The 24218-nt window shown below is 36.3% G+C and overlaps 1 protein-coding gene across 4 annotated transcripts; it reads right to left on the minus strand.

Moving 5' to 3' along the window:
- Positions 1-1368: 1368 nt before the first annotated feature.
- Positions 1369-22814, minus strand: LOC123865480 (receptor expression-enhancing protein 5). Of its 4 annotated transcripts, XR_006795974.1 has the most exons (6): positions 22568-22814; positions 22256-22488; positions 10019-10142; positions 9073-9191; positions 7341-7378; positions 1369-1542 (listed from the first exon to the last, which is right to left on the minus strand). XR_006795974.1 is itself a non-coding variant. In XM_045906536.1 (5 exons), the coding sequence occupies exons 1-4, from the start codon at positions 22695-22697 to the stop codon at positions 7365-7367; spliced, it is 501 nt and encodes a 166-aa protein (XP_045762492.1). In that variant the 5' UTR covers positions 22698-22814; the 3' UTR covers positions 1369-1542; positions 7341-7364. The 4 variants fall into 4 exon arrangements, 3 of the variants coding, with proteins under 3 accessions (XP_045762492.1, XP_045762490.1, XP_045762491.1); XM_045906536.1 differs by lacking the exon at positions 9073-9191; XM_045906534.1 differs by lacking the exon at positions 7341-7378.
- Positions 22815-24218: the final 1404 nt, after the last annotated feature.

Consider the following 24218-nt stretch of genomic DNA (forward strand, 5'->3'; position numbering starts at 1 on the left):
CAGGCTATCGACAGGTATATAAAATCAAATCTATCTATGCTATGTATTAATTAATATAAAACATCAGTGCATTTTCTTGAATTTTTAAAACATCTATGAAATTGTGGGGACTTGATTTTTTTTACATAATATAAATGAGTTTTCTATTTTTTTGCCAAAGAAATTAAAAAAAAATAATAACAAAATTTTATGAATTACCTATATTCGTTTAAACCATCCATAAATAATATGGTCATAATAAGACGTACTCTGATGTCATTTTATAGTCTAGGAGTATTGTCAAAATAATGGCGTAACTCAATTTTTATGATTATTTCATATTATTATTACAATTTTTATAATCGTATCAAAGTGTATTTATGTATAAAAATCTACAAATATACTTAAAAATTGGTCTCACAAAACAAACTTAACAATGCAAAGGTCAAACTAACAATCCTTGAGCAAAACCATTCTACATATTTATAAAAAGAAATCCATCGCTCAACTTAAAAATAAGAAAAAATATACCTGGGCCCTTATTATTGAAACAGTAATTACATAGTCTTTGATATCTCTTCATACAAGAACTGTCAAAGTTTGACCGCATGTGTTACTATTAGGCGCAATTCACACCTGCCGAGTGAATGAATTTTTGTCAAAATAAGATGCTGCGTCTTGCATTCTCCAGGTGAGCGTTACACCTAAAAATGTCAGCGATTGAGGGCCAAAACTTACCTGTCCAGGAAACTTAATATTTTTATATCTGACCAAGAATAAAGAATTAAACTACAATTTTCAACCTAAAAACGGGTCAAAAACTACCGTCACAATCATACAAGAACACTTAACTAACAGCTGGAGAGATGGTGGGAGAATTTCAGGAGGTAATGGATAAAAGCTAAAACTTACAATAATATTGTTTTGTTCGCTCTTGATATTGTATTACAAACGCCATAACCAGATCTAAGTCATAAATTAGGTTGACCTTCTAAGGTAAAATTCAATGTAAAACCAAGATGTGCTTATCATCAGACTGCGGCGAAGCCCATAAGGAATATAAGGGGTTATATTTTTTATTTTCAGCTCTTATCGAGTATCTCCGCAAATTTTTCCATCATCTCTTGTACTATAAAAAATAATACAGTGATCACAAAAATAATTTCCCCAAACCGTTGTACAGAAAAAAAAACTTGGTTTAATATTTTACGTAGACTGTCTAACTTTTATTGAAGCACGAAAGTATAAAATTTTTTTTTGTCTATACCTAGATTTTTAGTTTTTTTTTTTTCATTTAGCGTCCAATGAGTGAAGAAAAAATAACTTGATTTTTTATTATTTTACTGTCCAACTTTTATTGGATCGCACAACTTCGATGTATAAAAAATATTTTGTCTATGGATTTTCAGTTTTTTTAATTTCATTTAGCGTCCAATGAGTGCTCCGAAGCGGTACAAAGCGAGTGCAGCGGATGTTTTGTACTTTTGATCCTCCGATATATGAAAAATTGCATGTTGAGGCTTTAATTGTTCTTCCTAACTGCATCCGCTACCAAGCGCGTGGCTGGAAATAGAAAAAAATGCGGTTTTCAAAATTGTACGAGCTGCCTTGGTTATAGTCATGGTGCCTAATAAATGTTACAGAAAATAAATTGTAACAGCTATAGTGCGTATATTTTGAGATCTTGTGATTTTCTCTAATTGTGTCAACTGTCATGTCAAAAATACGGTTCACCTTTAAATCACACTTAATACTAATATTATAAAGGCAAAAATATGTGTGTGTGTTTTTTACTCTTTAACGTTAAAACTACCGGACGGATTTGGCTGAAATTCGAATGGAGATAGATTATACCCTGGATTAACATATAGGCTACTTTTTATCCCGGAAAATTAACGAGTTCCTAGTTACGGGATTTTAAAAACCCGCGGGATTTTAAAATTTTAATTTTTAAGGACTAAAATCGTATTTTTTACATCGCAGTTGAAACAGAGTTAAAATGGCTATTAGCGAGAACTCAAAATGTATGTATACATTTGTTGCCGTCCATAGTTGTTGTTAGGCAATTCAAATAAAACTGGCTTTTGGGATCATGAAAATCGTTTATTTGGGAGTTTGTTATATACAATTTTGGGACTTACGAAACTGACTACATACACGAGTAGATTATTTGCAATTGACCAATCATAAACCGCAATATCGGCGCAGGCGCAACGGACGGCTTTGTGCAACAAGTGTCGTTTATATAAGGCGAGAAACCGTGTCTTCGGAACTCAGTCTACAGCGGGCAGCGGTGCGGCGTGGAGCATCCATCCATCGGCGAACACATCTCTCCGGGCAGCCTCTATATATGGAATGTACGGCTACATGAAGCTCAGTCCGTCGCCGAACGGCGCAGCGTGCACACGCGCCAATAAGGATGTTCATAGCCGCTACACCACCCCCTCATCAGCGAAGCGTTTGGGTTGTTTCGAGACTCTTCCGTATCTTGTTACATGAGCGTAGCTTTTAGGTTCTTGAGCTTCTTCTTGTTCGGGGCTCTTCACTACATAGGCAGGCTTCAGTCGGTCGATGGAAATATTTATTATCTTCTTATTTACGGAGATCTTGAAAAATTTTGCACATCGCTCGATGACTTGAAATGGGCCGTCGTAGGCGGGAGTGAGAGGCTTGCTTACTGCGTCGTGTCGCACAAATACATGTTCGCATCTTGAAAGGTCTTGAGGAACAAATATTGGACGACAATTTGGCTTTCTTTGCTCTTGTGATTTCTTAATTGCATTGCTTATGTTGGTCATTAGTTTTATGTTGGATTCAGTTGAATTATTGTTCGTTGCACCATAGAACTCCCCTGGCAAGCGAATCGTCTGTCCGTACAATAACTCAGCTGCACTGTACCCGATATCTTCTTTGACAGCTGCTCGAAGTCCTAACAAAACGGTAGGTAATTCGTAAGACCAGTTATCAGCGTTTAGGCGTGTCGTTAATGCACATTTCAGGGTTCTGTGCCATCTTTCGATGATACCGTTAGTCTGTGGGTGGTAAGCTGTGGTGCGGTTCAGCAGTATTCCCATACGTCGTGCTAGATTCTTAAATATTTCACCTTGAAATTGCCTCCCTTGGTCTGTTGTAATCTTCTCCGGTGTCCCAAAACGGCTTATCCATACTTCGTAGAATGCTGTGGCTACAGTTTCTGCAGTTATATCCGTTATAGGGCATGCTTCAGTCCACCTCGTTGCGCGGTCTATCATAGTCAGACAATAACGATATCCGTTGGATGTGGGTAGTGGTCCAATGATATCCAGGTGCACGTGTTGAAGCTTTTCTGCGAACTCGAAACTTTCCAGGGGTGCGTGGACATGTCGTTGAATTTTCGATTTCTGGCAAGGTATGCAAGTTCGAGTCCATTCGTTTACATCTTTATTCATGCTGGGCCAAAAAAATCGTGCAGTGATCAATCTTCTTGTTCCTCTAACGCCTGGATGACTGAGCTCGTGAATTGCTTTATATGCTAGTTTACGAAACTCCTTGGTCAGGTATGGGCGTGCGCTTCCCGTGGACATCTCACAGATGATAGTTATTGGAGTGTCGGGTAGGGTTACAGATTGGAATTTCAAGTTGCTGCGGTCTTGTAGATTGACGAGCTCGACGTCGTGTTTCTGACTCTGGGCCAACTGTTCGTAGTCGATCGGAGAAGGGCAGAATAAGGTTTCGACTCTTGATAAGGCGTCTGCAACTTCATTCTCTTTGCCGGAGATATATTTAATTTCAGACGCGAACTGGCCAATGTAATCCAGGTAACGTGCTCTGCGTGGAGATTCTGTCTTGCTTTGCGCAGTCAGTGCATATGTTAATGGCTTGTGGTCGGTATATACCGTTAGTTCCTGGCCCTCGAAGATATGCCGGAAATGACGAATGGCCATGTAGATCGACAATAGTTCTCGGTCGTATGTGCTGTATTTCCTTTGTGCTTCATTAAACTTCTTGGAGTAAAAACCAATAGGTACCCATGATCCTTTTCTTTTTTGCTGTAGGACAGCGCCGGCGCATGAATCTGAGGCGTCGGTCATAAGAGAGTATGGCGTTACTGAGGATGGGTGGTATAGCAAAGCTGCGGACTTGATATCTTCTTTACATAACTCGAAAGCCTTTTTAGCCGCGTCTGTCCAATGTACTCTTGTTGTGTCGTTCTTCTTAGTGTTATGAAGGTATCTATGGAGGTCTTTTTGGTGCTCTGCTGCTTGTGGTATATTTTCCCGGTAGAAATTTAACATTCCCAAAAATCTTCGGAGTTGTTGTATTGTTTCAGGTAATGGATATGTAGATATGGCTTTGACTTTCTCTTCTGTAGGTCTGATGCCCTCTTTAGACACGGTGTAGCCCAAAAAATCTAGCTGTGGTACACCGAAGATACATTTTGAAACGTTCAGTGTCAACCCATTTTCTTCCAAGCGTTTAAAGACTTCTTCTAGATGTTCTCTGTGTTTCTCTTCGGTCTCCGAAGCTATTAATATGTCGTCGATGAAAGGAAATACTGGTAGGCCCCTTAGTACGTTATCGATGTGTCTCTGGAAGGTTTGACCTGCATTTCTCAGTCCAAAACACATCTTGGTGAATTCAAAAAGTCCGAATGGAGTGATGATCGCAGTCTTTTGAATGTCGCTTTCTCGGACTTTGATTTGGAAGTAAGCTTTCTCTAGGTCAAGTTTTGAGAAAATGTTCTTGTTTTCCAAACAATGAGTGAAGTCGTGAAGGCGCGGCACGGGATACCGATCAGGAACTGTCATCGCATTTAGTCTTCTGTAGTCACCGCAGGGGCGATATTGGCCATTTTTCTTTTCCACCATATGTAATGGACTAGCCCAAGAGCTGCTGGAGGGTCGACAGATCCCTTGGTCCATCATGTGTTGGAATTCTTCCTTGGCAATTTTGCTTTTCTGTGGTGATAGTGGTCGTGCCTTAGCGAATACTGGTGGGCCGGTGGTCTCAATGTGGTGTTCTACGTTACTTCGAGAAGATTTCATTGAATTGGGTCTTGTGATGTCGGGATACTTCGCCAATAAATCGTGATAAGGTTGCCTATCGTCGATGGTACGTATGCTTGGTTCTACAGACGAAGATACACATCCTCTTGCTATCGAAGTACCTCTTGAGTCGATTAATCTTCGGCCTCGAATGTCGACCATCAGGTTGTAATGCTGGAGGAAATCTGCGCCTATGATGGGTCGGCTCACTGAAGCTATGACGAACGTCCATTTGTATGATTGTCGTAGACCTAGGTCGAGCTCTATTGTTTGGCTGCCGTATGTAGGTATGGAAGTCCCGTTAGCTGCATATAGGTAATTTTGAGGGTCACGCCTTTTTCTTTTGCAGTTTTGCAGTGGTAGGACTGATATGTTGGCTCCAGTATCGACTAGGTAACGTAATCCGCTTGATTTGTCCTTGATGAATAGACGGTTCACTGACTCCAGATCAGAAGGTTGCGTGTTCAGATCACGTCGGGGTCACCAGTGTTGCCGTCCATAGTTGTTGTTAGGCAATTCAAATAAAACTGGCTTTTGGGATCATGAAAATCGTTTATTTGGGAGTTTGTTATATACAATTTTGGGACTTACGAAACTGACTACATACACGAGTAGATTATTTGCAATTGACCAATCATAAACCGCAATATCGGCGCAGGCGCAACGGACGGCTTTGTGCAACAAGTGTCGTTTATATAAGGCGAGAAACCGTGTCTTCGGAACTCAGTCTACAGCGGGCAGCGGTGCGGCGTGGAGCATCCATCCATCGGCGAACACATCTCTCCGGGCAGCCTCTATATATGGAATGTACGGCTACATGAAGCTCAGTCCGTCGCCGAACGGCGCAGCGTGCACACGCGCCAATAAGGATGTTCATAGCCGCTACACATTATAGATCATAACTGATCAAGTCAGTGTCAGAACACGCAGATAGAGTTCCGTAGTTATGCTGGTTGCTAAAAACTTTAACGGCCATTATTTCGTAAAGGGTAGTTTAACTGATTTTTTTGTCTCGTATCGGTTACCGTTCACTTCCATTAGTTCACCCGATCCTTGAGACTTTAGATTGTACTCAACTTCAAAGGTTTTTATTACCAGTTTCTTTTTGTAATGGCTGTGATACATAAGACAGACAAACAGACAGACGGACATATCGATAGCCGTACTGGACGAAATTATAAGGGTTCTTTGGAACTACGGAACCCTAAAAACTATGTTTGCGGTGCATTCGGCGTGCACAAATGTGCACTTATCTTTAGAGTTAAATTAGTTACGTATTAAAGATTAGGAGAGGAATTATTTTGTTGAATTTTTTTGCTTTTTTGTGATTTTAGTTAAGTTAGTTCGCAGTATTTAGACAGGCACATGGCAGAAAATGACAAACAGCTACAAGCAATCCATTGTTAGTGCAAAGATCACACAAGGTTACAAGTCATTTATAGAATACCTATCTATCTTGAGCGATTATACTAATTGTACTCCTAAGTACGTTTAATGAATGATATCATACTACTTGTATGACTAGGCTAGGCTACTAGGCTGCCGTAGGGCCAATTGCATATCAGGCGGTTAAAGTTACCGTTAAACTTTAATCACCAATAAAGCAAAATGGGTTGCACAAACAAGTATTCATACCGCCATGATTAAAGTAAACAAAGGTTGGTGCAAAGTTAACAAACCATGATTTATGCAAGCCATTTTATTTAGATTAGATTTTTAGATACATATTATTTAGATTTGCAATTTTAAAACTGAGGCGGATAATTTTGAGAAATTTTCCATGACAATTTAAATTTGAAACCTTTCAACATTATAATTACGTAAAACTACATAGCGATGCAAGGTATAGTTCGTACATATTGAGATCTCACTCGCCATTTTAGCTCTATGTGTCGACTGTCATGTCAAAAGTACGGTTCAACTTTTTTTTTTCTCTCTCGTCTGGCTTTACACAGATTAGCCAATGTCAAGTTTTTAGTTATTTACAAGTTAGGGAAACTATATAAGTATGGACTTCGTCTGTGTCGGCGCTGGCCGAAACACGCGCGGCGCCCCTTTAGAGCGCTTCCCAGTCAGTTTCACCACCAAAAACACCAGTAAAACACAAAAACCGGCCACTTTTAACAAAAAAATAGGCACAGCACGCGCGTCAGCTAACGCCAATACAGACGAAGTCGGTTTACCTTTAAATTAAGGATTCAATTTGACTTTTGATATGACAGTCGACATATAAAGATAAAATGGCGAGTGAGATCTTAAAATGTATGCATTATACATCTCGAAACAAAATAAAAGCGCGACATTCAAAGCAATACCAGCCCATCTGGTTTTACTTACATATTGATCTATGTGTGTACAGCTTTATTCTTGTTTACCTAAAATAGCATATTTCTATTAGGAAAACGGGAGGGCAAAATAATTAACAACATAAAACAGGTACTCAGGGACATTCAAAAATAACTTCTAAATGCACATCACATGGAAATTCAAAAATAGCTCTGGGAATTTTGAAAATAGGTGTCGAAATATACACAACTGAACTGGGAAATCAAACGTAAGGGGATGGACAAAATGTACAAAAAAGTGACAATCAATTAAAAGCGCGTTGCAAACGCTTGATAACGTTGAATATATTCACATTCAATGAATGAAATGAATATGAATATATTCATACTTTGAATATGAATATATTCATACTTTGAATATGAATAAGTATATTCAAAGATAGCTGCTTTATTCAAAGTTGCAGCGTTGGTATCGTGTACTCGCTTAATGTGCGTTGGCTGCGCATGAAAATGTCGTTATGCGCAACAACCTAAAAAGTCTACCGTGAAAATTGCATTGCAACATTCCTGTATTTTTCACACAAAGAAATCTAGATGGTGGACAAGAAACTTCTGAAGAGAAAAGACATGAAATTATAAAATTAATAATAAATAATTGGTCATCAGTTTTGCCGCGACGTCGAGTATGTATTTTTTTATATATTGTGGATGTATTTTAACTCAAATAATAAGTAAATACATCGTAACTAACAATAATATGTAAACTATGTAATAATTACACTATGTATGCAATTTAACTATCTTTTCTATTGCGATGAAATAAATGTCTATTCTATTGCGACGAAAAATAAACACATACATCGCGCGACCGAAAACAGTTCAATCTTTTAATTTTCTCATTGACTCAGTAATCTTCCTGCTTGCGCCTTGCACCAACTCATGGATATCTGTAGCTGTTAATATATTTAAAGAAAAATTAGTGCGTGCAATCTTTACGCACATAAGAATTGACACTTAATTTGGGCGAAATTACATTTTTTGAAAATGAATCCGGGTTTTTTTTTTAATATCATAGTAAAAATGATTGTTCTATTAATTCTCTTACTACTTGGTACCTACCACCTCGATAAAACATGGCGATCTCACAAGAGCTGATCTTTTCGGCGGTTTAAAATTAGCTGAAGTAAATACCTGTAGTGTTATCTGCCCAAAATACCTTCGTAAATACCAGACGTGTTGTACGAACGTTTTGGGTATTTAAGCGTATTATGAGACGTAGCCGAGCGCCCGAGGGCTTACAAAACATCCCGAACGGATACGACACGTCGGGTATTTACCGACCGACCGAGCGCTTCCGAAAATCCCGAACGTATTAGGTATTTACGAATCAGGTATTTACGAATATGCGTCTTGCATCGTTCAAATGTAAGCTGGAGCCGTCTCAGGTTGAAATCTATAGAGGGCACTTTGATTTTGCGCAGACTTAAGACACTGTTAAAACGAGACAGCGTTATACCGTTCTATAAATCTGTCTCGTTTTAACTGAAACTTAAGTCTAAGCAAAGTCAAAGTGCGCTCTACAGATTTTAACCACAGTCAAACGGTAGAGCTTATTTAAGATGGTTGTAACTTGTAAAAATAAATTAACTTTTCTGTATTCGGTCATTAGTATGATATTATGTGCTTTAACATGTTTCTATATAAATAAAATAAAAAATATCCCAGAAGCCGAACAAATAAGCAAACATATGAGAAGCATTTGATTATTTCTCCCAAATACCTACCGGATCCTACCAAGCTAATCCAACCTAATCTTTATGAAGCTCGGAGAGCTTTTTGTTCAAAGCACCAACAGTTTTATCCATGTGCTTGTTGGCGTTTTGCACCAATTCTTTCAGGATATCTAAAAAAATAATTATAAAAACCCTTCAGAAACGGAAACCTATGCTATACTAATGATTTTAGGCAATAACAGCTACATACCGAGAGACATCAATATAATTCGTAAATTTTGAAAAAAGACCTCTATTACCTGCAGTATGTTGCCATGTAGAAACCAATGGAGTATGGGTTTAGTAAAAACTTCCATACCCCTGCCAAGTTAGCCCGCTACCATCTCAGACTCCATCGTCACTCACGATCCTCCTATTTTTCTCCTAGTTTAGGGGCCAGGACTCAGGACATTTCATCAGTTTTTGAAAAACTCAAAAATCACCCCCCCGGACCACGGAAAGAGAGGGGGTAGCAACACTCGATTTTTTCCCCTTATCACATGATTTTTGTACGGCGTTGCGGAATAACGGATTAGAAGCTGTATTGAATCAGTATGAAACTGATGTCGTACAGAATGAAATGACCAAATTTACCCTGGAAATTGTCAGAAAATTAAAAAAAAGTACCAACTTTGTGGCGCACCATTTTTTTACGGCACTGCGCGCTTTCTTATTATTTTTCATGGATCTATCGATGGTAAAAATGCCGTACAAAAATATATGACCAAAATGTACTCACTCTACCTGCACTTTTGAATTCTCACCAGCACTCAGTTAGACAGCTTACAAGTGACGGCATAGTGCTGAATCTTATTATTTTGTGCTCTTATATTTCGTCCTATATACGTCACCTGGTGGTTCATATGACCCATAAATTTTTTGGACATGGGCCAGTAATCTAGTGTGTGTGTAGTGGAAAGGGTCACAAATACTCACAACCCAGGTCGTGCGAGTTTACCTGAATTGGCGAGGTCGTCGATGCGGCCGTGGTGCTTCTGGTAGTAGGGGCGGATGATGCGGTTGTAGATGATCAGCGAGCCGTTGTAGTCGGTTGGCAGGTAGCACCAGATCACGAAGATGCACTGGAAATTAACCCAACATAATATATTATCCAGGGACGGACCGTGAGTTTGTGGGGCCTGCCTAATTATTCAACTAATTGCTATGTATTTTGTCAGCAAAACTTTTCGATAATCATGACAGTACACGCCACGCCGAAAAGATGTATGAAGTCCGTTCGACTACGTTTGTGAAAAAATACACCTAAAATAAATGGCGGGGAGTATATCATTGTAGTTTAAGTGTAGGAGAGAGAAGCGTGATAGTGAGAAAATACAACCAAAGCAGCAATTTTTTTTAATTCACAATATCGTCCATTTGTTCCAACAGGGGCTGGGGGCCTTGTATAGCCACGGGGCTTAGGGTTGCAGCCCACAAAGCCCTTATAAAGATTCGCCCATTATATAATCAGCGAGCGATGGAGAGAGCTATGCTTAGAGTTACTCTACATCATCAAATCAGAAATGTCCTGATCCGTAGGAGAACCAGAGTAACCTACAGAGCTCAGCGGGCGGCGAAGCTGAAGTGGCAATAAACTAAGTTCGGTAGTTTTTTTAAACATATCTTTAAGATACATTTAAATTTTTTTTAAAGTACCAAAACAACATTTTCTCTCTGGATTTGAACTTAGCTTCCATTTGAAAGAAAGAAAACTTTTTTATTTTATTGCGTCATTTAATCGGTTTCTCGGTTTAAAGAATTTATTCTCAAAAAGAACACACTGTTCACTTACATTAAGATTACAATATACATTTCAGTACTGAATACTACTACATTTCAGTACATAATGAAATGACGTACAGCCCGAGAGTTTCTACTTTACAGTTTGGCAGTGTATGACCAAATATACCTACATCTAGGTCGACCGTATAACGTGCCATTATCAGCATTGATAAGAGAAAAACAAATACATATAAATCAATAACTACTTTCTATAATTAACTCTCCGTTAATGGCGGATATGTGTTAACAACGCTAACAATAGCTATTGTACCAACAATCGCACATTGTTACTAATAGTCGGTATATTTGATGGAAAAAATACGTACATAGGTACTATTTTATTATTCATTATCAAAATTGTCTTTCACCAAAAAAGTTTGGATTTTATTTGTGGGAGACAACCCTGGTACTACTTGACCTAAAATCTCAAAAGTAACGGAAAAAATCCGAAATCCGTGAATTTCTTTTTTTTTCTTTTCTTAAAACGAATATTAGCCATGTTAAATGACTAATATTCCCCTTTCCTCTCCAACTAAGCGTCAGGCTTGTGCTAGGAGTAGGTACAACAATAGTGCAACGGGCGGGGTTTGTTGTTTTTTGTACGGAACCCTTAGTGTGGGAGTCCAACTCTCACTTGACCGGTTATTAGGGTTCCGTATCTCCAGAGACAAAAAAGAATCCTTGTAGGATCATTTCATTGCTATCTTCCTGTCTATTGATCTTGTCTATCAAGACCCAAGGGAATCAAAACCTAAAGGGTAGGTACTTTCCGATGACCTAGAATCATGAAAGGCAGGTAGCAAATATCTTATAGCATAAATAAAGAGAAAAGTCCGAAAACCGTGAATTTGCGGTTACATCGCAAAAAATTAGTGTTATTTCTTGTACGTACGGAACGTACGTACAAGAAATAACCCTTTGTGCGAGGCCGACTCGCGAGTGACCGATTTTTTTATAATTACATTGACATTCGGTTGGAAGGTTGTTTACAGGAAAGAATTTCAACGAAATTCGGTAAAATCTACAAGGCCACGCTTTAAGTTACATAAGTATGGAATTACATACGCTGGTATCGCAACAATAGTGTCAGCAGGGGATCGAAATTCCAATTGGAATCCATACCTACTTGATATTATAAATGTGAATGACTGTGTCTGTATGTCTGTCGGCCAGCTAGCTTTTTTCAGCCTATCTATTTAACCTTTTTGCCATTTGGTACAGAGATATTTTCGCATACCAGCCCGGCTAGCATGGGCAGTAGATAAAAATTATATCCCCCGATTATATCTACTGATGTCATAGAAATCAGTGGATATAATCGGGGATATAATTTTTATCTACTACCCATGCTAGCCGGGCAGGGAAGGACATAGGTTACTTTATGTCCCGGAAAATCAAAGAGATTCCACATTTTTATAACTGGTTTTACAGCTCTGGGTTCTAGCCCTTTTGAGCCTAGTTTCCATAGGATTCTTAAAAAACCTAAAACAGCGTGGACGAAATTGTCAACATCATCTATTTGGTACAGAGATATCTTGCATTCTAGAGATGGACATAGACTGCTTTTTATTCCAGAACATCAAAGAGTTCTCATGGGATTTTTAAAAACAAGAATCTACATGGACGAAATAGTGGGTGTAGTATTCATCATTTAGTACCTACTAAAATAATATTATTGCGAATGTATGTCTGTCAGTCTGTCTGCATGCTTGCACTTGGCCAATTTTCACCTAAAGTTTACACTTCAAACTAAACTAAAAAGGGAGATAAGAGATACAATGAGAGAAACACATCCATTTACGATAGTAACTTGTCTAAAAGCATATTGCTGATTTAAGATAAAACCAACCAAGATAAGACGTTACGCAATATATTAGTCATCTATCATAGAAGTAGATTAATAGGTATGGCAATAATATATTGTGTTGGCCCACTGTCCTGCTTACATTGTTGTTTTATATCTATATTGGTTATGTAATCACACTAATATTATAAAGGAGAAAGTTTGTGTGTGTGTGTGTGTGTGTGTGTGTGTGTGTGTGTGTGTGTGTGTGTGTGTGTGTGTGTGTGTATGTTTGTTACTCCTTCACACAAAAAGTACTGCACGGATTGGGCTGAAATTTAGAATGGAGATAGATTATACCCTGGATTAGCACATAGGCTACTTTTTATCCCGGAAAATCAAAGAGTTCCCACGGGAATTTTAAAAAACCTACATCCACGCGAACGAAGTCGCGGGCATCAGCTAGTTAATTAATATAAATAAACAAGATCTCACTGAACCATAGGCTTAATCATTTATTTATATCTTTGTTAGACACAAATAAATCTTAATAATAGGCTTGTGTATTTAAGTTTTTCAAAAATCCTATGGGGACTCTTTTGATTTCTCAGGATATAAAGTAGCTTCCAGGATGCAACCTATCCCTGTACCAAATTGTCGAAATTGGTTGAGCCGTTAGTCTGTGAAAAGGTAACTTGACAGACAGATACTTTGCATTTATAATATCTAATGTATTTATAAGATGTGTAACGTGTACCTTAGCGGTCCCGTTACATCCTTTATTTAGATCGCATATTTTTATTAACATAACCTGAAATCTGTTTGTAGACCTTTTATACGTCATATGTCAGTGTCCCAAACTTCACCATGACGTTTCTAAGGCGTGACGTTTGGGAATGTAATTCAAAGATCTGTCAAACCTTCTTTCATATTGGAAAAAAAAAAACTAGTAACATTTTTGACAGCTCGTTTACCGAATGAAGTTGGCATCTTTCGGTGGCCATTTTGAAGGTTCACTTTTTCTTCCTACATAGACACGCAAACATTTGCTCGTCAATTATTAATTTTTAAAAATGTGAAAGTTAAACTAAATAAGTATAATACATATTTATGGGCCAGAGGGCTATAGAGTGGTAGGACACGGCGCTTTTAGCGCCGTTGATCCTAGATCTTCGTTGATCCTAGATCTTCGTTGATCCTAGATTGTTATCATTTAACGCCTCATTTGAGCATTTATCATGAGGATTTTCCCGTAAATTTCATTTTGGATCGTACATGTTACGTGTTATATCGGATTCCATCTCGGAATTGGTGTGATGGAATACAGTTTTCGGCCTGTGGAATTAGTTAGATATTCGACATGTGCCTAGCTTATTCTCTATTTTAACAAATTTTGTGATAATTTGGACTTTATTTTTTTATAACCTAGTGTGTGGCCATGTGGCCCAGGTACTATAAGTTTGTTTATTTTTGATCATTGTATCTATATATATGACATATAAAATTAAGACAAGAACAAAGGGGCGATACCTATTATAAATTGTCATATTTTTTTTCCCTCTTTAATAAATAAAATTTGTATAAAACTTTAGAAATTTAATAAATTAATTTTTAATAATAAATTTTAAATTCTTTGATTTTTATTCACCAATATTTATTTCTTGAGGACATTTGGCGTCCCGGAATAGAGAGCACGGCTAGGTGGACCGAATCTCTGACTTGCGATTAAAAGTCCAGGCCTCGGCAAGTCTATCTGTGGAGATTTCTATCCAGCTGGCTGGCGCCCGAAGGTTTTCCCTATATCCATTTTATATATATATATTTTGTCAGCTGGAAGTAAAAGTAAGGAATTCTATTGTATTGTATTGTTTTTTTTTTTAAATAAATTTTATTTTAAATTTTTCACCTATTGGGTGGTGAAAAATTTTCTCTGTTACAATTGGCGCCCGAACAGGGACTGATTTTTATTTGGGAACCTAGTTGTGTTGATTCTCATAGTATTAGTGAATAAATATTTTCATTGTTCTCGTTCTTGTCTTAATTTGTATTTTTTGTAATATTTTAAGGTGTATTGTATTCTTGTAACTTATTTTTTTTTATTGTATGCCTAGATACTAAGATGTTTGTTTTAGCATAGCTAATTTAAGTGTGCTCGCATAAGTTAATAAGCGTAGTTTATTTTGAGGCTTATATACATTTTTGTTATATACAATATCAGCAAAAATGGATGATAAACCTGAAAATGTGTCCGTTGACCCCGACCACATGATAACTTTAGATCATGATACACCGACCATGTCTAGGAACGATCATAGCCACTTGTCTCATCAAACTGTGAGTAATTACTATGTGAACAAGCGTTTTGACTTCTCGAAGCTTAACTTAACATTTAACGGAAAGACCTGCCCGATAGAATTTTTAACCCGCATCGAAGAGTTAAAACCGGTGAAAGGTTTTACAGATGAACAATGTCTCTCAGCATTACCAGTTCTATTGACTGATGTTGCTCTTAAATGGTTTCGTGCCAGAAAACCATACTTAAATAACTGGTCTCATTTTAAATTAGAGTTTTTAGATCACTTTACCCCCAGAGATTTCAATTATCAATTAGAATATCAAATTAGGACCCGTAGACAGAAACAATCTGAAAGTTTATCAGAGTTTATAGTAGAGTTGATGGACATGTCTGCCAAATTGCAAAACCCTTTACTAGAAACAACTTTGTTGGACATTGTTAAACATAACATGCTTCCTCAGTACTCTTACCACTTAATTGGACGAGGAATTTTATCATTGAATGAATTAATTCAATTGGGAAAAGAAATTGAGTCATATAAAACTAGTTTAAAATCTTCTCATGATTATAATACCCCTACGACAAGCATAAAAAAGGAAATTAGTGTACCGTCTGGCAGTAATTCAAAAATTAAACCCAATGTTTTTCAAAATCAGAAAATTATATGCAAAAAATGTAACGGTAGTGATCACATATTTTTGAATTGTCCTGTTTACCCTGGAAAGCTTTGCTTCCAATGCAAATACCCGGATGTGACCACAAAAGATTGCCCAAAATGCCACCCACCTAAAAAGGCCATTTCTTTGTTAGAAACGGAGCCAAAAAACTAAATAGGCGTCGCCGTGGCCGGTTTTCTTCAGAAAATGACAGGTGCACGACGACAGAAGACTTTGAATATTTTTCTAAAAACCCACTACATGTAAATAGTAATAATTGTAATTTAATGATGCAAGTAGCTTCCCTATTGCAATTTAAGGATTCTGATAATCGCCCTTACTTAGCATTCTCTGTGAGAGGTAGAGAATTCCTAGGCTTAATGGACAGTGGAGCCCAGATAAGTGTTTTAGGTAATAACTCTCACTTATTATTTCAAAAAATGGGATTTGACATGACACCTTCATCCTTCTCTGCTGCTACAGCTGATGGAAAGCACCAAAAAGTAATCGGTTGCATGGAATTGCCCATCAGGTGTGCTAAAAGAATCAGGCAGTGTAAGTTTGCAGTCATTCCTTCATTTACCAGTGACGTCATTCTTGGCATTGATTTTTGGATTAACTTTGACATTTTGTCCAAATTGAAAAAGGAAATTTCTATTATTAATTGTATAGAGAATGATTCCCCTTTTGAAATTTCATCAATTACCCCAGCGTCTAGTCTATCTGTCGAAGAGAAACTTAGATTAAATAAAGTAACTCAATCCTTTGAAAATATTTCTTATGAACAAAAAGGTTTGGGAAAAACAGATTTAGTCCAACATAAAATTGTAACTTTTGGTGAACCTATTAAACAACGTTATTATTCATTAAGTCCTGCTAAATTAAAAGCTTTAAATTCAGAAATCGATAAAATGTTAGCGGAAGGTATTATTCAACCCTCTAGATCGCCATGGAGTAGTCCGTTGGTTATGGTGACTAAAAAAGATGGTAGTCTTAGAGTTTGTTTAGATTCCAGGAAGTTGAATTCTGTAACTGTTCGAGATTCTTACCCTTTACCTTATATTTCTAGAATATTAGTAAACCTTAGGGATGCTAAATTCCTTAGCTCTATTGATCTCTCTAAGGCTTTTTATCAAATTATGTTAGAAGAATCTTCTAGAGAAAAGACAGCGTTTGTAGTCCCAGGTCGTGGTCTATTTGAATTCGTTAGGATGCCATTTGGTGTGACAAATGCGCCCGCCGAATTACAAAGACTTTCTGATCGTTTGTTTGGACCAGAGTTTGATAACAAACTTTTCTGTTATCTAGATGATATTATTTTAGTTTCAAAAGATTTTGAAAGTCATTTAGCATTGTTGGATAAAGTATATCAAAGATTAAAAGATTCTGGACTTACAATTAACCTAAGTAAATCTGAATTTTGCAAAGAAAAACTTAAATATCTTGGATATATTGTAGATAAAGATGGTTTACATACTGATCCTGAAAAATTAGAAATAATTAAAAATTATCCTCAACCTAAGTCTATTAAAAATGTTAGAAGTTTTATTGGTATGTGTTCTTACTATAGGAAATTTATTCCAAACTTTTCTCACTATGTAGCTCCTTTGACTAAATTGACTAGCAGTAAAAGAAATGTTAAAACTACCTTTACTTGGAATGATGATGCACAAAAGTCTTTCGATTATCTTAAAATGCTTTAGTGACCGCCCCGGTTTTACAATGCCCTAACTTTGAAAAACCCTTTTCTATACATTGTGATGCCAGTGGTTATGCAATTGGTAGCGTCTTGATGCAAGATGATGACTCAGGTCAACAACATCCTATTGCTTACTTTTCTAAATTATTGTCTAAAGCTGAGCAGAATTATAGTGTTACTGAAAGAGAACTTTTAGCTGTTTTGTTGTCCATAGAACATTTTCGACCCTACGTAGAAGGTACTGAATTTACAGTAGTCACTGATCATGCTAGTTTAAAATGGTTGATGAATTTAACTAACCCCTCTGGTAGGTTAGCTAGATGGTCCACTCGTTTGTCACAGTATAAATTTAATATTATTCATAAAAAAGGTAGTAGTCATACAGTCCCTGATGCTTTATCTCGTATAGAAATTGCTGAAATTGTATCATGTCCAGAGGATATCCATGATCCATGGTATTCTAAAATTTTTGTAGAATGTCAGAAACATCCTTCTAAATTTAAAACCTATAAAGTAGATAACGATACCTTATATAAATATGTAAAGTCTAAATCCCTTTTGAATAAAAATTTAGCTTGGAAAATAGTAATACCTAGAGAAAACATTTTGGAAACTATTAGAAATAATCATGATGATTTGAATTCTGGTCATTTTGGTATACATAAAACTATTGGCAAATTGCGAATGCATTACTTTTGGCCTAAAATGTTTAAAGATGTTAAAGATTATATAAATAGATGCGATAAATGCAAAGCATATAAACATTCCACTTCAGCTCCTTTAGGTCTTATGTCTAATCCTAAGTTGGTCGATCGCCCTATGACAATGCTGTCCATCGATATTGTAGGTCCATTGCCAAAATCTTATTCTGGATGTGTTTATATACTTACGGTGGTAGATGTTTTTTCAAAATTCTGTTGGATCTTACCCATGCGTAGAGCAACTACAAGGACCATAATAAACTTACTACAAAAAGAAGTCTTCTTAAAATACGGTGTCCCAAAAATTTGCATCGTTGACAATGGTGTCCAGATGACATCCAAAGCTTTTAAATGTTTTGCTAAAGAATATAATATTCCAAAAGTATTTTATAACACTTTATATACCCCTCAGAATAATCCAGTAGAACGCTTTAACAAAACTATTGAGACTTGCTTAGCATGCTATGTTGAAAGTGACCATAGAACGTGGTCTAAATATTTACCCCATGTTCAGGCAGCTATTAATGGCACTATTAATTTAGTTACAGGATACACACCTAATTTTCTTATGTTTGGTAGGGAAGTTTTCCTTGATGGATCCTTACATAAATTTTATTCTATCTCTGACCCTTCAGAGTTAACTATTGGTAGTCGTTCAGATTATTCGGACGCACTTCTTACTTTGAGTAATATTTTTGATAAAACTGTTAGTAATCTGGCCAAGTCATATAGACGAAATGCCAAATACTACAATGAAGGAAGAAAAAGCATTTCTTATTGTGTTGGAGACACAGTTTGGAGGCGCAACTTTGTGCAATCCAATGCTGCTTCTTTCTTTTCCGCAAAATTAGCCCCTAAATTTGTTAAATGTAAAATAATAAAGAAAATTTCAGATAATGTATATTTATTAAAAGATTTGGAAAAAAATAGTACAGGTAGATACCATATAAAAGATATTCTTAAAATTTGACAAAATTAAAACTTAAAATTAATTTTAACAGGAAAAGAATCTAGCAGAAGCTAACACAATAAGGACTCATTATTATTTTGTGTAGGATTTTTGGCTCCTTTGTCAGTCCTACCGATTTGTAGGTTGCGGCTATGCAGTTGCTCCGCATTACCTCCTTTTTTTTGTATATATTGTATATTTTTGATTTTATAGTTCTGTTTATAAGAGATCTTTTGGTAGCGGTTATGCAGTTGCTTCGTTTTACCAGGCTCTTGAAGAACTCATTTTGGTTGCGGTTTTGCCTTTGTTTGCACCGTATTACCTAATTTTGTTGTAAATATGTATAGTTTTCTTTTAAGGGATTACGGTTTAGCACATGCCCCGTATTATCCTCCTGCTTGTTCTGCTATAGTCAGTCAGGTAGTTTTGTAAATATGTACAGATCTTTTGTGGGATCATGGTTGGCACATGCTCCATGTTATCCTCCTGCTTGTGTCTGTTTTATCGGCAAGTAGATGTATATATTTTTTTCTATGTGGGTCTTTAGTACTCATCCTTGGCCTTGTCTCACACATGTGGACATGTTCGCTAGGTCCTTGCTTTAGGCAGGACGATGTTTTAGGTGTTGCTCTTTTGTAGCGCATCTTTATTTTGGATGGTTCGACAATGCGCGGCGAGGGTGCCTGAGTGCTTTGTTCGGTTGCATACCATTCCGAAAACCCCTTAGCTAGGTTAGTTCGTCAATACGCGGCGAGGGTGCCTCAGTGGATTGATCAGTTGCATACTAACTCTAGACTCTTTTTATTTTGGCTTATGTTGTGTTAGGTTGGTTTGCCATTTCACGGCGTTGATGCTTAGTGTCTTGGTCAGTAGTATACCAATCCTAATCACACACTCTTTAGAAAGTTTTCTTCCCTTCTTCGCTAGTTTGGTTTGCCATTTCACAGCGTTGATGCTAGTGTCTTGGACAGTAGTATACCAATACTATGCAAATCTAGTTTAGGAATTTTGTTTTAATGGATTGCTTCTCAATCTGTATTTATTAATGATTATTTGGTTGTTTTGGCTTACATAAATTTAGATATTTAACTTTCCTTTTGTTTGGTAGTTCCCTTTGTTTTGTCTTATAGAATTGTTTAGGGTAAAGAAAAAAAAAAAGGTTTTTTTTTTCTTTTCTCTAGAAAGGGGAAATTGTAACGTGTACCTTAGCGGTCCCGTTACATCCTTTATTTAGATCGCATATTTTTATTAACATAACCTGAAATCTGTTTGTAGACCTTTTATACGTCATATGTCAGTGTCCCAAACTTCACCATGACGTTTCTAAGGCGTGACGTTTGGGAATGTAATTCAAAGATCTGTCAAACCTTCTTTCATATTGGAAAAAAAAAAACTAGTAACATTTTTGACAGCTCGTTTACCGAATGAAGTTGGCATCTTTCGGTGGCCATTTTGAAGGTTCACTTTTTCTTCCTACATAGACACGCAAACATTTGCTCGTCAATTATTAATTTTTAAAAATGTGAAAGTTAAACTAAATAAGTATAATACATATTTATGGGCCAGAGGGCTATAGAGTGGTAGGACACGGCGCTTTTAGCGCCGTTGATCCTAGATCTTCGTTGATCCTAGATCTTCGTTGATCCTAGATTGTTATCATTTAACGCCTCATTTGAGCATTTATCATGAGGATTTTCCCGTAAATTTCATTTTGGATCGTACATGTTACGTGTTATATCGGATTCCATCTCGGAATTGGTGTGATGGAATACAGTTTTCGGCCTGTGGAATTAGTTAGATATTCGACATGTGCCTAGCTTATTCTCTATTTTAACAAATTTTGTGATAATTTGGACTTTATTTTTTTATAACCTAGTGTGTGGCCATGTGGCCCAGGTACTATAAGTTTGTTTATTTTTGATCATTGTATCTATATATATGACATATAAAATTAAGACAAGAACAAAGGGGCGATACCTATTATAAATTGTCATATTTTTTTTCCCTCTTTAATAAATAAAATTTGTATAAAACTTTAGAAATTTAATAAATTAATTTTTAATAATAAATTTTAAATTCTTTGATTTTTATTCACCAATATTTATTTCTTGAGGACATTTGGCGTCCCGGAATAGAGAGCACGGCTAGGTGGACCGAATCTCTGACTTGCGATTAAAAGTCCAGGCCTCGGCAAGTCTATCTGTGGAGATTTCTATCCAGCTGGCTGGCGCCCGAAGGTTTTCCCTATATCCATTTTATATATATATATTTTGTCAGCTGGAAGTAAAAGTAAGGAATTCTATTGTATTGTATTGTTTTTTTTTTTAAATAAATTTTATTTTAAATTTTTCACCTATTGGGTGGTGAAAAATTTTCTCTGTTACAGATGTTATAATTGCAATAATTTACACTTAGCAGGAGGAGAAAGGGGAATATTAGTCATGATTAACATGGATTATTCAGAAGTTAAATGAGATTCTTTAAAAAAATATTTTCTTAAAATCATGAGATGTATTATTATTATGATTGGGTGCAAAAAGCCGAAGCTAGAATATGTTGGTGCTACTTATAAGAAGTCTATGTCCAACAGTGGGTACATATTGGCTGGAGGATGAGTATTAATATAAATTAATATCACAATTAGTTAATTAATTATATAAAATCATTAGTGATTCATGCATAGGTACATGAACTATTGACAATGGAATGGAAAAATTATCTTTGTTAATGTGAAAACATTAACAAAGGTGATTCATAATGACTATATAATTGTGGTAAGTAGAAAAATGATCACAAATAGTAAGTATCTTTTATGTAGTATATTAACATAATATTATGTGTAATTATATGTAAACTATCATTGTCATGTTGATCAACCCATGGCTGATAAAATATTGAGTTATGGGTCTTCTCTGTCTCATAATGAGAAGGGTTTAGGATATAGTCTGCCACGCTGGCCCAGTGCTGATTTGTAGAATTGGTACACAGTTTAGAACATTATGGAAATCTATCAGGCGTCACAGTTAAGGTGAAGGGAAACATTAAATGTCAGTAAACAGTAAGGGTGTGTCTAGGATCAAGCCGTCTACCTCCCAAATAGAAGGCTGACATCTTAACAGCTAAGTTATCACCACTCTTATGTGAAGTATATTATGTATTTATATTGAAGTATATTTTATCCTACTTTGTAAGTAGGTAATTACTTATGGCATGCTATACCAACTATAAAATAGATAAAATCTATTTAGAAAAATCAGTAGATACTCTTACAAATTCACCAATAAATCACATTACAATTAAATTAAATAGCTAGCATATGTTGTACTAACCTTGATTAACCAATAGAGCGGAAACCAGCCAACAATGAAGTCAGAAAAGTATTCAACGATGGAGAAACAGGCGAAAACGACCCAATATGTGAGCCACTTCGTATCGTCGTCCTTGGCAGGCGACTCCAGGGCCTTCATAGACATATACGCAGGGTACAGGAATCCTATACTGTTGCATATCAGTTCCGCGCCGAATCCAAACACTAAATATAACCCCGTGAACGCTACCAAGCCTGCAAAACGAGAAAACAGTCAAAACGACCGGCTAAGGATATAAATAAACGCAACACCGAGAAAAAAGTAAAAACTTACCGACAAATATGTAGACCCTGTTCACGCCGGTCTTCGCTTCGGCCGTTTCGAAGAATTTCGTCCAAGGCTTGCCCTTGTCGTTCAAACTTCGCTCTATAGTGTCCTTGTACTCTTGTAATTTGGTAGTCATTTTGGTATTTTTTTGCGGTCTGAGGTGTATGGAAATGGATTTGGCACTCAGCAAGTCTGCGGCCACGACTTATTGACAATGTCGGTGAAATGACAGAATTGTAAATGAAAATGACAATGGCACAATGGCATGCAATGGCGGATCGAGCTTGTTGCGGTGTTGTATACTAAAAAATGTTAAAAGCTACCATTATAGAAGTTAGGATTGGATAACATTAGTATTTAGAAGCTGGTATCGTTGAAGTACTTTATAAATTAAAATTCCAATAATTAGAGATAGTAATCACAAATTCTAATTTTGCAACAAGTAATTTTTCAACATCCAAAAATCTTTCTTTATTTTCTTTTTCTTCATCCTTGCGTGAAATAAGCACCCACCTACTTACCACGTAGAGATGCCTACTCCCTTTATCTGTGTAGAGATCGTTGCTTGTAGGTAAGAACTGATGAACGAAATTTATAAAAATAACTAGCCGATGCCCGCGGCTTCGCCCGCGTGGATTTAGGTTTTTCGAAATCCCGTGGAAACTCTTTGATTTTCCGGGATAAAAAGTAGCCTATGTGCTAATCCAGGATATTATCTATCTCCATTTCAAATTTCAGCCAAATCCGTCTGGTAGTTTTTGCGTGAAGGACAAGTAACAAACATACACACACACACACACACACACACACACATACAAACTTTCGGCTTTATAATATTAGTGTGATGTGATCTATTTAAGAAAGACATCTGTTTTATAATAAGTTACTTCAATATTGTTATTTTATTAAAAATACATTAATCTTAGAAAATACCTTATAATGCCAATTTTTGATAAATACCAACGTTAGTAAGACGTATATATTAGGATACGATATCACAGATAGGATTGATTTCAGCCGTGAATCTATACTACTGTCTTTAATGCAAAAGGGTCCCTCCCATCTTTGTCTAGCTGTTGTTATATTTCACACCTTGATCGCCCAACCAATATTGACTAAAGTTATCACACAGAGCTAGCTTTGCATCCAAGTGCAACAAAGGTTTTTATCACGGGAAATAAGGAGACTATTCTATGGGATTTTTGAAATCTAAATCCACGCATATTCTAAAGGCACACAAAGGCAAGTTTTCAAAATAAAACAAAAAAATCATGTTATAAAATTTTTGATTTTCTTAAAAATTGAAAAGCGTTAACATTGATCATCACTTTGTGTCTTAACAATAACTTATAACAATGGAAGGTGAATAATAATTATTCGAACAATTAACATGTGATTAATGTTCATAATTTTCGTGAAGGAATAAAATTGCAATTTGAGAATTTTATTTAGCTAATACATATTTTTTTGTATGAAGTTTAAACGATGGTAAACTTATTAAAATAATTAACGGTCTTACTAATAAAACTTTACACATTCTACACAAGGCTTAAACTCATTCAAATGTTACACATTTTACTTATAGAAATCATGACTAAACAGTGAGTAAATGTGTAAATTTTTATTAGTAAGGACCTAAGTCAGCAAGTCATATTGA

The sequence above is a fragment of the Maniola jurtina genome, chromosome 5 (genome assembly GCF_905333055.1).
Source record: "Maniola jurtina chromosome 5, ilManJurt1.1, whole genome shotgun sequence".
Lineage (NCBI taxonomy): Eukaryota > Metazoa > Arthropoda > Insecta > Lepidoptera > Nymphalidae > Maniola > Maniola jurtina.